The sequence below is a fragment of the Tasmannia lanceolata genome, unplaced genomic scaffold, assembly GCF_043159265.1.
Source record: "Tasmannia lanceolata isolate RefF3 unplaced genomic scaffold, GAP_Taslan_0.1 ptg000044l, whole genome shotgun sequence".
NCBI lineage: Eukaryota > Viridiplantae > Streptophyta > Magnoliopsida > Canellales > Winteraceae > Tasmannia > Tasmannia lanceolata.
Window position 1 is genome coordinate 6,425,449 of NW_027518721.1, and position 15,259 is coordinate 6,440,707.

A 15,259-nucleotide genomic window follows, 5' to 3' on the forward strand; every position below is an offset into this window, starting at 1 on the left:
GGGTTAGGTTGGGTCGGGTTTAGGCCAACCCTACCAGAGGAACCCTTTTTTCCAACCTGAACCCCACCTAACTCTTTTTTCCAACCCGACCCGACCCAAGGAACCCTTTTTCCAACTCGAACCTGACCCTACCCGAGTTCTACCAGAACTAACTTGAATTTTTAAGCTTGCAAAAAAAAATAAAAACATATAAAATTTCGGTTGAACTCAGGTCGGGTTGCCCAAACCGTCAACCTGAACCCGAACCTGACCTGCACTCAACCCAGCCATACCCGACTTTTTTTTTTCCCGGTTGAACCCGACCCGAGTTGTACCACTATTCTGCTTGGGTTTAGTTGTCATCCCAACAAAACACCTGGTCCCCTTCTCACTGTTATGAAATTCAAGCCAAATACTAGAAAAGGTGGATTTTGCTTGGATTTCTTGGGACTGATGCTTTTTCTCTTTCTTTCTCGCTTCCCTTTCTCTTTTTGCTCTACATATTTACCAATGACATCCCTACCACCTCTTTACGAGATTGACAACCAAACACTACTTACTATTATTCTACGAGGTAAGTTCTAGGAAAATTTTACCTTAACCTGTAAATCAAACACATTTAGGTCCGTTGGGAGGTCATAAATGTGTTTGATTTACTGGTTAAGTGGTTAGGTAAAATTTCAAATAATAATAGGAAGTCCTCTCTCTCCTCTCTGTCCTAGACTCCTAGTGAAAGAGAAAGCTCAACGTCGTAAGCCTAAAATCCATTTTCTTTCCTTTTTCGTCCCAACCCAGATTTGTTTGAAGATCAGGCCGTTAAAATCGAGATTTTCAAATTTGATTTCTGTATTGGACTAGTACTTTGTTCAAATTACGATATTACCCTTAATTTGAAAATCTTTTTACGCGGATTCTAAGGAGTCGGAATTACTAGGGTTTAGGGCTTAAGCAAGAATCAGACAAACGAAGAAGGCCAAGAGGCGCACAAACCAAAGAAGGTGATTTGATTTATTAACTTCTGAATTCTCTTATTCTTGATTTCATTTTTACTTGGTTTCAATAAAGATCCCAAGAATTGTTTTTCTACCATGTCAGAGACCATTTTTTTTGCTAATTTTCATTGTTTTATAACATTGTGTCAGAACCCAGATCCTCTTTTTGCCATGGGGAAGATATTTCATTGTTTTCTGAGAAGTGAAGTTTCTGATTATACTTTTTCTAATCTAGGGTTCTTACTTTTCTGGAAAATCTTTTCATGCAATTCTTTCCCCCCCCCTAGAAGTCAAAAGTGTGAAATCTTTCTTCTATTTTGGACTCTTTCTTGAGGTTTTGAAGATCTTTATGGAAAGATTCTTTTTGGGAATACCATTTGGAAAAAAAAAAAGAAGATTCTTTTTGGGAACTTTTATGCTTTTTTAGCCTTTAGTTTGGATTTCTCTTACTTCTACTAGTCCTATTTAAGCATCTATCATTGCTTCAGGCATAAAAAATACCTTTGTTCCTGATGGGGTTGGAAGCTTGAAGTGAGATGATTTATGTAAATTACAGTTTCCTTAGTGACATTGCTCTTTTCAACATGAGGGTTCTCTTATTCAAGCATTATGTTTATGTATCTCTTTTTTCTGGATTATAGGTCTACATGACTTTTGGGTTTTGTATTTAGGTCTGAAACTTTTCATGTGAAAAATTATTATATATAAGAACAGCAGGATCTATTCTCCTTTTTTTCTTTTATGATATAAGAATATTTGTATCAGATTAGTTATCATATAATGATTTTGAGGCAGAGATAAAAAAAAAATTCCCCATTTGTACGAAGTTATTCATGCGTATTTTCTTTCTATAGCAGAGGTTTAAAACCATGCATTTGTTCTTTTTATGTTCATATTCAGGTATCTGTTCTTTTCTGTAGTAAAGTTCTAGAATCCCAATCTGTTTGAAGTTATTCATTGAAATTTAGAGGATCCATGTATGGGTCGGGTCATTCTCTTTCTCCTATGGCCATCTCCTGTTATGGCAATCTTATATCTGTGTTAATGCCCTTTTCAGGATCAAGGGTCTAAATATACTCCGTGTTGGAGCTCGAATTTAAGCGAAGAGTTCAAGAGAAGATCTACCTGCATCTTGGCAATAAGTCCAAATTGAGAATTTATGTATGAGGAAGCTATTTTTCTTTAGATCTTCTGTATCTGGCAGTGGAAATACCAATTCAGTGCCTCCACCACCCAACAATGAGAAGGTTTATTGGGAGAACCCTTTGGAAAGTGGTGCGAAAAATCAAGGAAATGACAAGGTCCGGGTCCTCCAGGATATCTCTCAAATCCCCAAGGACTTGGTTTTTGGGCCAAGAAAGCAGTGCCCTGAAAGACATGAATTAGTTGGTCCAGGTCTGAGAAGAAGCCTTTCATTTTCATCTGCAACTATCTATAGTGACCCGGAAGAAAGGAATTTGAATGTTTCTAATGATCCAAGTGGATCTCCTTCTACCAATAGTAATGCTCCACATCAAGCAGCTGATTATCCAATTTGGTAATTGCTTTCAATCTACTACATTTTTACTTTCTACAAAGCTTAATTTGGTTTTTCAGCACTTTTGGATGGACCAATCTTTGCACTTCTGTTAAGTTCTAGAGAAATGTGTCATGCATCTATTAATTATTGTCTTTTTTCGTATCCTTTTTCTGTAGCCGTTGTTCTCTGACTCCAGATAGGCACCCCAGGCCTAAAAGAGGTGATCACGCCACAATTCAAAAGACATATGGACTAGAAAAGCTTGATTCTCCTACTTCATCGAGAGATGTTGATTCATCAGGGAACTCACCTTACAGTTCTCCAGTTCCATTAAAATGCAGAGCTGCTCGCTTAACACAGGTATCAAACAAAATACTAGACCTGTACATTGATGGGGAGCAACAAGAAAGGAACTTATGGCCCAAAAAAATTTCTCCAAGTACTGGAAGTGATGGCTGTTTTATGGAGAACAGAAAATTGCCATGTTCAAAGCGACCACCTCGAGTGCAGTCTACAGCACCTTCTTCGCCAACCTATAATAAAGAGTGTCTAAGATCCTCTTCATTTAGGGAAGTTGAAAATGCTCATCTTGCAAAGAACGTAATTGAGAGATTATCCCATTCCCACGTACTTCCTCAAAAGTCAAAAATGAAATCCCAAGACTTGGACTCTGAAACCACTACCACAGTTGAAGATTTCTTTGAGGATTACTCAGACCCACAACCCAGCTTGAGTTCAAATGGCACTACCCAGAAAGATATTTTATCTGAGCACATGTCTCTTTCTGATGCCCCTTATGAAATCACCAACGGATATTGCAGGAAGGAAATTTCAGGTGTCCGAAAGCACAGTTATTTCCATGGAGATGGCCTGGTGGGCACTAAACATGAAAGTTCTCTGTACTCATGGAAAAAAGAAGAGAATCTAGATGCGGACTTACGTAGAAAGGATAGGGAGGCTAAGGAGAGGGTCATGATGCTCTCAAAAGAGCTTGAAAAGGTGAAGCTTCAGAAGAGCAGTTTTAGCGTATCTGCCTTGGTTCAAACAATTAGAAATATTACCGATGATCGTAGAAATTTGGCTCTTGAAGTATCCTCTCAGATTCAAAGCCGAATTGCTGAGAGGGCTTCTGCTAGTAAAGCACTTAAACTAGCAGAAGTAGAATTGGACTCGAGGACAAGGAGGATGGAGAGGGAGAAGAAAGAACTGCAGACAAGTTTGGAGAAAGAGTTGGATAGACGGTCAAGCAATTGGTCACTAAAGCTCAAAAAATACCAATCAGAAGAGCAGAGGCTAAGAGAACGTGTAAGGGAACTAGCAGAACAAAACGTCTCGCTTCAAAGAGAGGTCTCTTCCTTTAAAAGCAGGGAAGTGGAGGCTAGAAATAGAATAATGCATTCAGAGGTACAATTGAATGATTTGACAGAAAGGATGGAAGAAGCGAAGGGAGATAATCAAAATCTTCAGCAAGCTCTATCAGAGCTGCAAGAGAGAACTAAAGTTTTTGAAGCAGACCGAGATTACATAAAAAGAAACTACAAAGAAAAGGAGAAGGAAAATAAGGAATTGCAGAAAGCTGTTATAAGACTACAAAGGATCTGTGACGAACAAGAGAAAACAATTAGTGGGCTGCAGCAAGGACTTAGTAATGAGATTGGCAAACAATCTTCGGAGAAAGGTGATCTTGTGGTTAAATTGCAAATGGAGCAAGTGAGGTTGACTGGTGTGGAGCACGTTCTGAGAAAGGAGATAGAAACTTACAGGCTGGAAGTAAACTCCCTTAGGCAAGAGAACATTAATCTCTTGAATCGCTTTCAAGGAACTGGAAATGGTGTGAGTTTCTCATCATTCCAACTTGATCAGGAGCTCTCTGCTCGAGTTGAATGCCTTCAAAATCAATGTTTTTCATTGCTCAATGAAAGCAGCCAGCTTTCTGGAAAGTTGCTGGATTTTTTAAAAATTACTGGTTCAGATCAAGGACAAGGAATTAGCAATGGGTTTGATGGGTTTTCGGTTGTTGAATATGATATGAAATTCCAGAGTTTTAAGAGGGGTTTTGAGAATCTTAAGAGAAGTTTACAGATGACGTCCGATATATTGCAAGAAAAGTTTGAACTTGATGTTTCAGAATCTCAGTCTGATTGTACAGAGGGTGGCATGTCAGGGCATCCAAAGGTTCAACCCTTAAAGGTCAATTTCTACTTTATTGTCTCATCAGAACACTCATCTGTTCTACAAATGAATCTGAACCATGGTCCTCAGTGCATATATACACAGCTATATTAACTGATTGTATCAATATACATTTTTGTTTCCCTTTTTCTTTTAGTGTGTTGGTAAACAATAACCATGTAGTGGGAGGTCATATTTAAAAACTAAATCGATCATTGCAAAACTTTAAAAGCCATGAGAATGATTTGGCATGTACAAGAATGCTGTTAGTTACTGAGATTAATTCAGCACTTAAATTAGCTATTTTTAAAAAAAAATTCAACAGGATTTATTGGAATTTTTTTAAAGTCTGACTCTTGAACTGAGAATGATTTGGCATGTACAAGAATGCTGTTAGTTACTGAGATTAATTCAGCACTTCAATTAGCTATTTTTAAAAAAAAAATTCAACAGGATTTATTGGAATTTTTTTTTAAGTCTGACTCTTGAACTGCATTCGAAATAATAATTTATCTCACAACAATAGTAATCGATAGTTTTTTAATTGTGATTTATTTTTTTGAATTAAATGCACAAATTAAATAACTTGGCATAGGTTGCAGTAAACATCATATTTCCAAGATTTTAAAACCCACTAACTGTAAGTATAAGCGATTCAGTACTTTTCACCGAAAACAATCTCCCCCATATTAGAACAGTAATTTATTGCCACAGTAACCCATTTTAAGTAATCCAAAACATTATTTTGCATCAAAACAACAATTTGACAATATAACAATTTTTTTGAAGCTGCAGTTATCATAGCCTTACCATTCCAAAAAAAAAAAAAACAGTTATCATAATGTCCGAACTTATTACCACATCAAAGCAATACTTCATCAAAAGGAAAAATTGGCACTGTGGGTATATTTAAGATCCGAATTATATGAAAATCACCAGATTTAAATCTTGAAATTGTGTAGTCACAAATGTCGTTCTCAAGAATTTCTAAGCAACGGTATTTCTTGGGAAGTTTAAAATGTTATAGTTTCTCTCCTTTTTTCTATTTTCCCCTGCCAGCAAAAATAACATATGTAGATAAAAACATAAGATATTAGAACAATATAAAGATAAAATATGATACATATATAAGAAAGGATAGCATAAAATATCTAGTTATTATTTTAATTTCTTTATAGAATTGTTATCTTTTATTTATTTCTTTTTAGATTTTTGTTTCCAAAATAATTTGTGAAAAAATTAAACAGAAAATCTAATGAGAGTTTTTGGCAATAGTTTTGTCAGTAAAAAAGTTAATCTCAAAATCTTTTCAAAATTGTACAAAATTATTAGTTCTTTTTATTATCCTAGAACTTTATGGTATTATTCTTGTTAACTTACCAACTTCTCCAAAAGCTTAAGCTGTTGGAGAAAGGCAGTATTTAATCTTTTATACTTTAACACTCCCCCTCACGTGTGGCCCCACTTTCTAGGGAGTATTTAATCTTTTATACTTTAACACTCCCCCTCACGTGTGGCCCCACTTTCTAGGGATGGCCTACACGTGGCACATGTGACCCCACTTTTGGGTTTAGCCATTGCATGTGGATTTTGCTATCAAGGAGATTTGAACCCAGGCATTTGCTCTGATACCATGTTAACTTACCAACTTCTCCAAAAGCTTAAGCTGTTGGAGAAAGGCAGTATTTAATCTTTTATACTTTAACAATTCTCTACTGTTTTTTCATCTGCACCACCACTCTGAAGTCATCCCAAATCTTTGTAGCTTTTACTAGATATTTACACTTTGGACTTGATGTTGTGGTTTTTCTTATCTAGGAGGGGAGTGATGTAGAAATTGACCTCAAGTCTGAAATTCTACTCACGAAAGTGTTACGAGAGAAGTTGTATTTTAAAGAGCTGGAACTTGAGCAACTACAAGCTGAGCTGGCAACATCAGTAAGGGGTCACGACATCCTCAGATGTGAAATGCAAAGGGCACGAGATGTAGTTTCCTGCCTGACGCATAAGATGAAGGATCTTGAACTTCAGGTGAGCATCTAATGGTCACATGAATTTTGCTTTTTTTTAATTATTGTTGATTTTTCTTTCAATTTGCATGAACTGAAATTGCTTCTACATGATAAATCTTAAAACTAAGATGCTTTTGCACTGCCTGATGCATTAGTTGTTTTCTCTTAATCAATGTTGCAGAAAACAAACAGAAAGAAACACAGTAATCTAGAATATAATATCGAAAAGAAATGAATGCAAATGCTTGTCGACTAAGAAGCACGGGTATGGGATGCGGGTACGACACGACACGGGTACGTGGGTACGTGATTTTCCAAAAAAACCGGGTGCGAGTACGTTGCGGGTACGCCGAATATAATATATTTTAATATTTTATTATATATTTATAAAAATTTTAAAAAACAATTGGAGAATAGGTTGGGGAGAGAGGTCGAGAGAGAGAGAGAGGAGGGAGATTTGGGAGGGAAAAAAAAGACCCAATGGTCTTTTTAGTTGTTTTTAAACCACCCCCCATATTTTAAAAACCCACCCCCCGTTTTTGGTTTTTTTTTTTTTTAAAACAAAATGGTTTAAAACGTGTTGGGTGCGCTCAGGTGCGCTCAGTGGGGGTGCACACCCGACACGCACCCGACCCACTTTTTTTTTCCTTTTTTGAAAAAATAAATGGGGTACACACCGAGTCCCACCTGCACCCGACACACACCTGACGTGGGTGCGTGGGGCTCGGGAGAGTACCCGTGCTTCCTAGATGCTTGATGACCCAGTTAGCCAATTATATTTTAAAGAATGCTAGGCTAAAGACAGTTGAAACATGTTTTTTTTTTTTTACATGATTGGTTGATTCTACTGAATCGCAATCATTTTCATGATTTGAAGTGATTAATTTAAATGAATTGATTCATATATTGGGAGACAGTTAAACAGAGGCTCGGCCTCATGGAAGGAGGGAAAGTGGGAGCTGTGTTTCTGAGGTCAAGCCTTTAGAGAGATTAAATGTAAGCTAAAGATGAAAGAGAGAGCAAACCCATGTTGTTTCATTAATTAGGACAAGAACAAACTAGACATTGGAAGGCTGACTGAAGGCTAAACTATTTTGTGGTGAGCAGCCCAATCATTTTGTCGCTTTAGGCGATGGTTTTTCTTTTCTGGTGATTTTTTATGCGACTGGATCCTATGTAGCTTAGACCTGAACATTCACGTCCGTGTTGCGACATGGACACAAGATGTTAGACGTGGTCAAGTGGGTACCCTGGAAAATTGACATGCTAAGACACCTGCGCTGTTAAATGTTATTATTGAAAATATATTGCTGGTAATATTAGCTTAGTATATAGAAAATGTATCTAGTTTCTAGACAAACAGGAATGCACTAAAACCGTATTAATGATGCTTGGATAATGTAAAAAAACTAGGAAAGAATGATAAAAGTATGTTTTTCCCCGAAACCATTTTTTGCAAATTGGAGTGTGCTTGTTACATAGACTAATGTGGCTTCATGGTTATTTAGATTATAGATATAGGTTCGTTTCTTTTACTTCTGTGTGTGTGCATGGATGTTGCTTTAGGTGTGAGCACATATTTCCCTGTGCCCTGCTGATTACCGTGCTTCTTCTCATCAAGCGAAGGGCTTTGATAATGAAATCTCCCTTTACTTATCTAGTGTATTCACCAATAGAGCACATGTGTATCAACACATTTGTTTTAATGTGGAGTGGGGAGGATCTAATCAAGCCTCTTCTCTCAAATTGGCTATGATTGCACCTATCCAACTATTGCATGTTCTTGCCTATGAAATATTTTATTTCTAATATGATCTAATTTGCAACATGGTTGGTCAGAGTTACATTATGTAATCTGCATAAATGCTTTTAGATACAAAATAGTATTTTTTAAGGTTAGGTATTTTGGTAAAGTGTTTGCATAAGTTTATTTTTTACTGAACAATAGCTTGAGATCAATTTTGAAAACTCCAAACTTGATCCGGATTCCGGACTAGAATTCATTTAAGTCAATTCCATGTCTTGAAAATGGATGGAGCTCTAAATCGGGTTTTTTCGTAGTTTCAAAAGCTTATGTTGTTGCCTGAGTTTTCCCTTTTTTTTTTTGGGTTACAAGACCGAATGTCTCAAGTCTTTTTAATACTTCGTCGAGTTATTTGGGTTAAAAGAAAAGAAAAATTACCACTTTAGCTCAACCCTGACTAGTTCAATTTAAGCTTTTCATCAATAAAAAAAGCTTTTATCTATTGCATACCATTTGTATATAAGTTTATATCAATGTTTATATTGTAATATTTGTATATGTTGGTAAAGTAATTTTGTGTATTTGTATGTGATTCCTGTGTTGCATATGTGAAGGTTTTTTTTTTTTTTTGGCTGCATACGTGAAGGTTGTACTGCCGTGTTTGCTTTTTTATTAATTTATACATTCTGCATGATTTAGAGAACTTCTTTTGACTCCTGAATCCCTATTAATAATTATTCATAATCATAAACATGCCTTCTATTGAAATATATATTATTTTTCTTTATGCACCACTTTTTTAATGATTGGATTACAAACAGATGATGAGTAAGGATGAGAACATAAATCAGCTCCAAAATGATTTGCAAGATTGCATGAAGGAGCTGACAATTACAAAAGGAATACTGACGAAAGTTTCATCAGAGAGAGATTTGATGTGGGAGGAAGTAAAGCAGTATAGTGAGAAGAACATGTTGCTGAACTATGAAGGGAATTCGTTAAGAAAAAAAATCGAAGCTCTTGAAGAAGACACACTTATCAAGGAGGGTCAAATCACAATTCTAAAAGACAGCTTCACCAAAATGCCCTTTGACATCCTCTACAGTCCACAGTCAATGAAGAATTCACTCCAAATTGAACTACAGAAAAGGTAGGAATGAGATATAATAGGAGCCATATCATAAGTAGTTATACAATCTACAATCGCGGATGAGGATCCGAAGGATTTTAGGCCGTATTTTTGTCAATGTGATTTATAGTTTGTTGGATCGGAATAAGGAGGTGAAAGAGCAATTTAAGTAGTTATACAATCTACAATCACGGATGACGATCTGAAGGATTTTAGGCTGTATTTTTGTCAAAGTGTGATTTATAGTTGGTTGGATTGGAATAAGGAGGCGAGAGAGCAGTTTTCAGAGTATCATGAGCGTTCGCCTAGGAAGTTCGAGGTTGAGGGATTTTTAACCAGGATGAAGTTATTTGGGCCAGAGAACTGAGTTGGGTCTATGTGGATGTGGCAGTCCGGCTTCATCGTGGGCCAATAATATCGAATCATTTTAGCTAACATCTTTCCATTCATGTGCGGGCCGCAGTCACCTTAGTGTGTTTCTTTAAAATCTCTTCTGCTTGATCTTCTGTTTCACATAAAAGTTGAATTCCATGATATATCCATCCATCACACCACACCACACCAAATAATACCTTTGTAGTCACATTTAAGGGCCATGTCGAATCATAAAATTGGCATGCATGTGGATTCAAACATGTTCCTTCAAAGAAACCATCTGTATGAGGAATTGATACGGTATTATTACATATTATTATTGACTAGTCTTTATTTATTTTTTAAATGGATTGGTCTTTATACTGACTAGTCTTTATATAACTTTTCTTCACAATTTCTAGTCATGTTATTAAGGGCAATTTCTTCACAATAACTTTACCATCTTAATTTAATAAACCCTCCACCCCATAAAGCAAAGATATGTTTATTAAGGGCAACCCCTGGGGGGGGGGGGGGAATCAGGTAAACACCTATTGGTCCTTCACAATAAAGTGCATATGCACTTTCTTTAGATGGACCAATGAGGAAGGCCTTCTAACTTGTTTTTACAAGGGCGCCAAATTGACATTAAAGGTTCGAATAAGCTCTAAGATATTGGAAAATGGGGTTTTTTAAGGGACCATCGCAGAATGCACTTCGCATGCTTTCTCATGCAACAGCCATTCCGAGAAATGCCTTCTGCAACGGTCCCTAGCAAAGCCCCGGGAAAACAATTTGAAAATGAGATTTAGTTTGGGAAATAAAAAGGACAAAGGTGAAAATGAGAATGGTGTTATTAAGGGCCTCTTTGCATGCCACTGATGTTGGACTTTATTTGCAAATAAGGTTATTTGAAACTCATCTTATTTACAAATATAACATTAAGGCCTTTTGGAAGCTATTAACTATATAATTTCTAAAACTATTATAATCATTATTTGCAAATAATTATATTTAGGGCAGTGATAAATCGACTCCCCATGTGTCTTTCTCTCTCCTCTGGGTTAGAGAGAGAAACAGGGGAGAGACAGACACATGGGGAGTCGATTTATCAGTCCCCAATATTTAACTTCAAAACCATTTGCAAATGAGATTATATGCAAATATTTTGAGGTATCCAAGGGAGCCCTTAGTCTATGATTATGCATCCTTTGCACTACAGCCTGATGGGATTTCAATGATGGTCACAATATGAGAATGAGAATGTTGCCTGATGGCCTCATCAAATGCCACCAAAATTGGACTTTATTTGCATATAAGATTATTTAAATTTAATATAATTTGCAAATGGAACATTAAGGCTCCTTTTCGAAGCCTCTAACTATATCATTTCTAAGACTATTATAAGTAGGGAAATGATTTCAACCCAAACATGTTTTGATACATGACGCTCAGGTTTCTTGTCTTTTATATTTAAAGAGGGGTAAAAGGGTTTTTACGGTCCCCAAAAAGAACTTACGTGACAATTATATGCTAAAAGACAAGATACATGAGCCCTTGTATCAAAACATAGTTGTACTGAAATCATTTCCCTATAAGTATTATCTGCAAATATCATATATAATTTCAAGAGATTTTATATGGTGTAAGGGCTTACAACAATACGGTAGGGGTACCGCCCTTGATATTTGATCCAATAGTAGCTCACTTTTTGAGCTTTTTGAGGAACTGCTGTTGGATCAAATGTCAAGGGTGGTACTTCCACCGTACAAAGGCCTTATTGTTGTAAGCCCTTACACCGCGTAATTTCTCTAATTTCAAAACCAATGCATATAAGATGTTGTATAAATAATTTTTAGAGCTATCCAAAGAGGTTGTAAAGATTTTTTCGTGTCATTATTTTATCAATTCCAGGAAAGAATACTTGATTGTAAAACCTTCCCTAATGTAGTCTTTAACAAACTAAAAAAAGCTTTATTCAATTTCTTTAACATTTTAATTGGAAAATTCTAATAAAAATTTTATTTCGACCGGAGGGGAATCATAATGCCACTTCTTGGAACGGAAACAGATTCTGGCATTTCCCCCATAGATTCAGGGTCATCCCTATTTCTTTTTATTCTGATCCGCAAACCAAACAGTCCCCAATACAGATATAAATGAGAACTGGTTTGGGGGCTTGAGGGACCTCCCGAAATTGTGGATTACTCCAACCCTCAAGATACACAAAGTATACTGTTTCGTACCCGGATCGGTTCGTAACGTGATTGATCTTCTTTGAAGGAAGATCGGCCTCTTGACCCACTTCGAGGGAAGGGTCGTCCTCTTTTGTGCGCAAGACACAACTGGAATAAATTTCTACATACCTTATTATCATGATAATGGCTACTCTTATAGAATGAGAGCCCAACAATTACAATGCATAAAAATAGGGAAATGGGTAACACTTCTAACTGATCTAGATACATAGAGCTATGAGACTAAGCCACATAAGCTACACACAGCTGGACTCTTAAACGTTACAAGAAACATATCTTGCACACGTCTTTATTGACAGAAAATAAAGGAGAGTGATATGGGAACTAACTCCCCATATCACGCACATAACATATACAATCAATGGAGTGGAATGTGTAGAGAGGTTGGGCCCATATGGATGGACCATGGGTGAAAAATACGTTGATTGTATGATCAAATTGGGGCTGTTCTCCAAGGGGATAGAAACCCTTGGATAAGCTGTTCTAGGAATTGGCTACCCTGTTTGAGTAATTTTATCCTGAATAAACCACTGGGATGTTCATGTTCTCCAATTTGATCACTGTTACTATTCATATTTCCAAAACATCAAGGAATATCATCTCAAATTTTGCTTTTCAATGCATTTCCTAAGTAGTAAATAAAAGTCAAGTGCCTAAGAAAGTAACAAATACAGACATGAACATGTGTAGGAATCTAACAAACCTTTTACGTACTATTCAGTATTCACGGATGCGGGGTGCCGTGGCGGCAACCGGTGATGGAGGAGGTGGGCTTTCCCTTAGTGAACGCCAAAATTGCGATGAATGGACTACTTCCTTCTGTGTTCCTACATATGCAGCAAATACAGATATAAACATTGCTAGAAATCTAATAATCCTCTTAGGCAGTGTCTGTTTTGGATTTTGAGATTTTATTTCTAGTACAAAACTGACTATTTGGATTCAGAATTGTGTTTAGTTTTGAGTCCAATAATCAGTTTTGAACTCAAAATCAATTATCAAAATCTAAAACCAACAGGACCTTAGGGTAAACATTGCAAAAGCTAGCTAATGAAAGTTGGATCTTGATTCAGTCAACTGGGTAAAGGGAATAATCTGTTTGTTAAGAAGTAGCATTTTCTTCAGTTCATTTGTTCTGTTAAGGAGAAGTTAAAGGAGTCTATATAAAACATTTGGTGTCTGGATTGCCTTCAACTGACAAAAAAAAAACATATAAGCAATGCTTGCCTTCAACTGACAGAAAAAATATAGTATTTGATGTCCGGATTGCTTGATTGACTTGAATTTTTTGCCAGAGATCAAAAGGGAGGATAACAAATGGACAAATCAGATGAATCAAATATAGGCCCACTGTGCCAAAGTGGGTGCCCCTAATTGTATAGCAATGAAATCATTTCCTACTGAAGCATTCATCTGTATTGCAAAAATATTATATTGTATCAAGCTCAGAGAGACATATATTAGATTTCTTACCCATGAAAGCTATGATTTCGGTTAGCAGCACGAGAACCACCAAGAGGAGGAGAAGAGAGAAGAGAGAGACAGAGTATTTCATCATGTAAGATCTTGCTTTTATCAATTCAGACTGGTAAAGAAGAGGCCTGACCTTACCCTAATTATAGGAGTTCCTCTTGCTTTCTTTGCATCAGTAGTTGTTGAAGAACGGCAGCTTTGGAAAAGTTCATGTAGGGGTTTCTTATCATCATGACAAAGACCAAGAAGTGATGAGAATGGGCCCCAACTTATCATATGTAACATGTGAGTGGGGCTGTGCACCATGAGGATAGCAAGCCGGGGTTTGTTTTATCCTTGGATATATAGACTTGCAATCTTCTCTCCACACCGACATTTGTACTAGAGTTTTAATAAGGAGAATAAGGGGTTTATTATGAGTTCCCAAAAAATTCGTTAGAATCCGATCCAACATGAATTCATAGTGAAGTAAAAAATGGAGGTTCTCGGGAGATATAGAAATATACAACACTTCGATTCGATTTATTTTATTCTATTATAGATTTTCATCACTTTAATTTTGATTAAAAGGGAAGAAACCATGTAGTTGAAATAATTCACTCAGAACACCTTTTAAAGGACAATAAACAAGATTGACCCCTTGTTTGTTGGTGGAGTCCCAACAAAACAATCCGATTGATGGTAATCCCATACCATAAATTTCTATATCCGATTATTTCTCTTATTCTGACATCTTTATCCTTGGCCATGAACCTCCTTTGGATTTTGAATTCCCCCCACTCTTCTATTTTTGATCTGAATCGAAGAATACGAAAAGAAGGAAAAATAGATAGAAGTTGATGAGTGATAACTCGAAATCCAATTATGAAAGATTTTGCTGGACTGAAAAAGTGCAACATGTCTAAGGTTAGCATGTGCATCCTATACAAGGCTGCAGAAGAATCCCTAGAGCAGAGTTTTTATATGATGAAAGGCCTTAAAGTCCATTATTTTTCAAAAAGTACCATACTAGCCGCACTATAGGATGATCCAAATCGTTCATTAGATGGGCCACAACCTAAATATGTTGTGTCCCAAAAATCATTTCCAATGGTTCTAGAGGGACAGTACATTAGAGGGTTGATCCTAACCCTCAGGATCAACCTATGGAAATGATATAAGGGGCACAACCTATTTAGGTTTTGTCCCATCTTATGGACGGTTTGGATCATTCTATGGTGTGGGCCATACCATACTTTTTGAAAATAATGGCCCATAAGGCCTTTCATTGTATAAAAACTCAAGCAGGACCATGTCCTCCATTTCCCGCTCTCATTGATAGTCTGGAAGGATGGGATAATCCCTTTGGAGACTGGCACCCTATGCTATTTTGCGGCACATCTGGCAAGAAAAAAACCAGAGAAATTTTTAAGATGAAGAAAAAAATATCGACAAGATACTATGGGAGATCAAGATTGATCTCATAGCTTGGGCAAAAATTGAAGATATCTTGGCAACATACTCAGCGGCAGACTTTTTTGAGGAGCTAGCAGGCAATAGTTTGAGAGAAAAAAAAACACCAAAAAAATGCCCTACTCCTTGAAAGACTCGCCCTAGTGATCGGTTCAAAATCAATTTCAACAACAGT

At 36.6% G+C, this 15,259-nt stretch overlaps 1 protein-coding gene and 1 long non-coding RNA gene across 3 annotated transcripts; one reads left to right on the top strand and one right to left on the bottom strand.

The window, feature by feature from the left end:
* Nucleotides 1–874: 874 nt before the first annotated feature.
* Nucleotides 875–10,248, top strand: LOC143863683 (uncharacterized). Of its 2 annotated transcripts, none has more exons than XM_077374435.1 (5): nt 875–977; nt 2,029–2,508; nt 2,667–4,680; nt 6,481–6,693; nt 9,240–10,248. In XM_077374435.1, exons 2-5 carry the CDS (start codon nt 2,135–2,137, stop codon nt 9,570–9,572), a joined length of 2,934 nt encoding a protein of 977 aa, XP_077230550.1. In that variant the 5' UTR covers nt 875–977; nt 2,029–2,134; the 3' UTR covers nt 9,573–10,248. The 2 variants fall into 2 exon arrangements, with proteins under 2 accessions (XP_077230550.1, XP_077230549.1); XM_077374434.1 differs by lacking the exon at nt 875–977 and adding an exon at nt 1,485–1,516.
* Nucleotides 10,249–12,247: 1,999 nt separating this feature from the next.
* Nucleotides 12,248–13,976, bottom strand: LOC143863818 (uncharacterized). Its single transcript, XR_013240994.1, has 2 exons — nt 13,633–13,976; nt 12,248–12,986 (listed from the first exon to the last, which is right to left on the bottom strand). It is a non-coding gene; the product is annotated as an uncharacterized LOC143863818 (long non-coding RNA).
* Between the last annotated feature and the right edge of the window lie 1,283 nt (nt 13,977–15,259).

Coding starts and splice junctions, on each gene's coding strand:
- LOC143863683 (XM_077374435.1), top strand. CDS start 2,135: ATGAGGAAGCTATTTTTCTTTAGATCTTCTGTATCTGGCAGTGGAAAT. Junction 2,509..2,666: donor GCAGCTGATTATCCAATTTG/GTAATTGCTTTC, acceptor CTTTTTCTGTAG/CCGTTGTTCTCTGACTCCAG. Junction 4,681..6,480: donor CAAAGGTTCAACCCTTAAAG/GTCAATTTCTAC, acceptor TTTCTTATCTAG/GAGGGGAGTGATGTAGAAAT.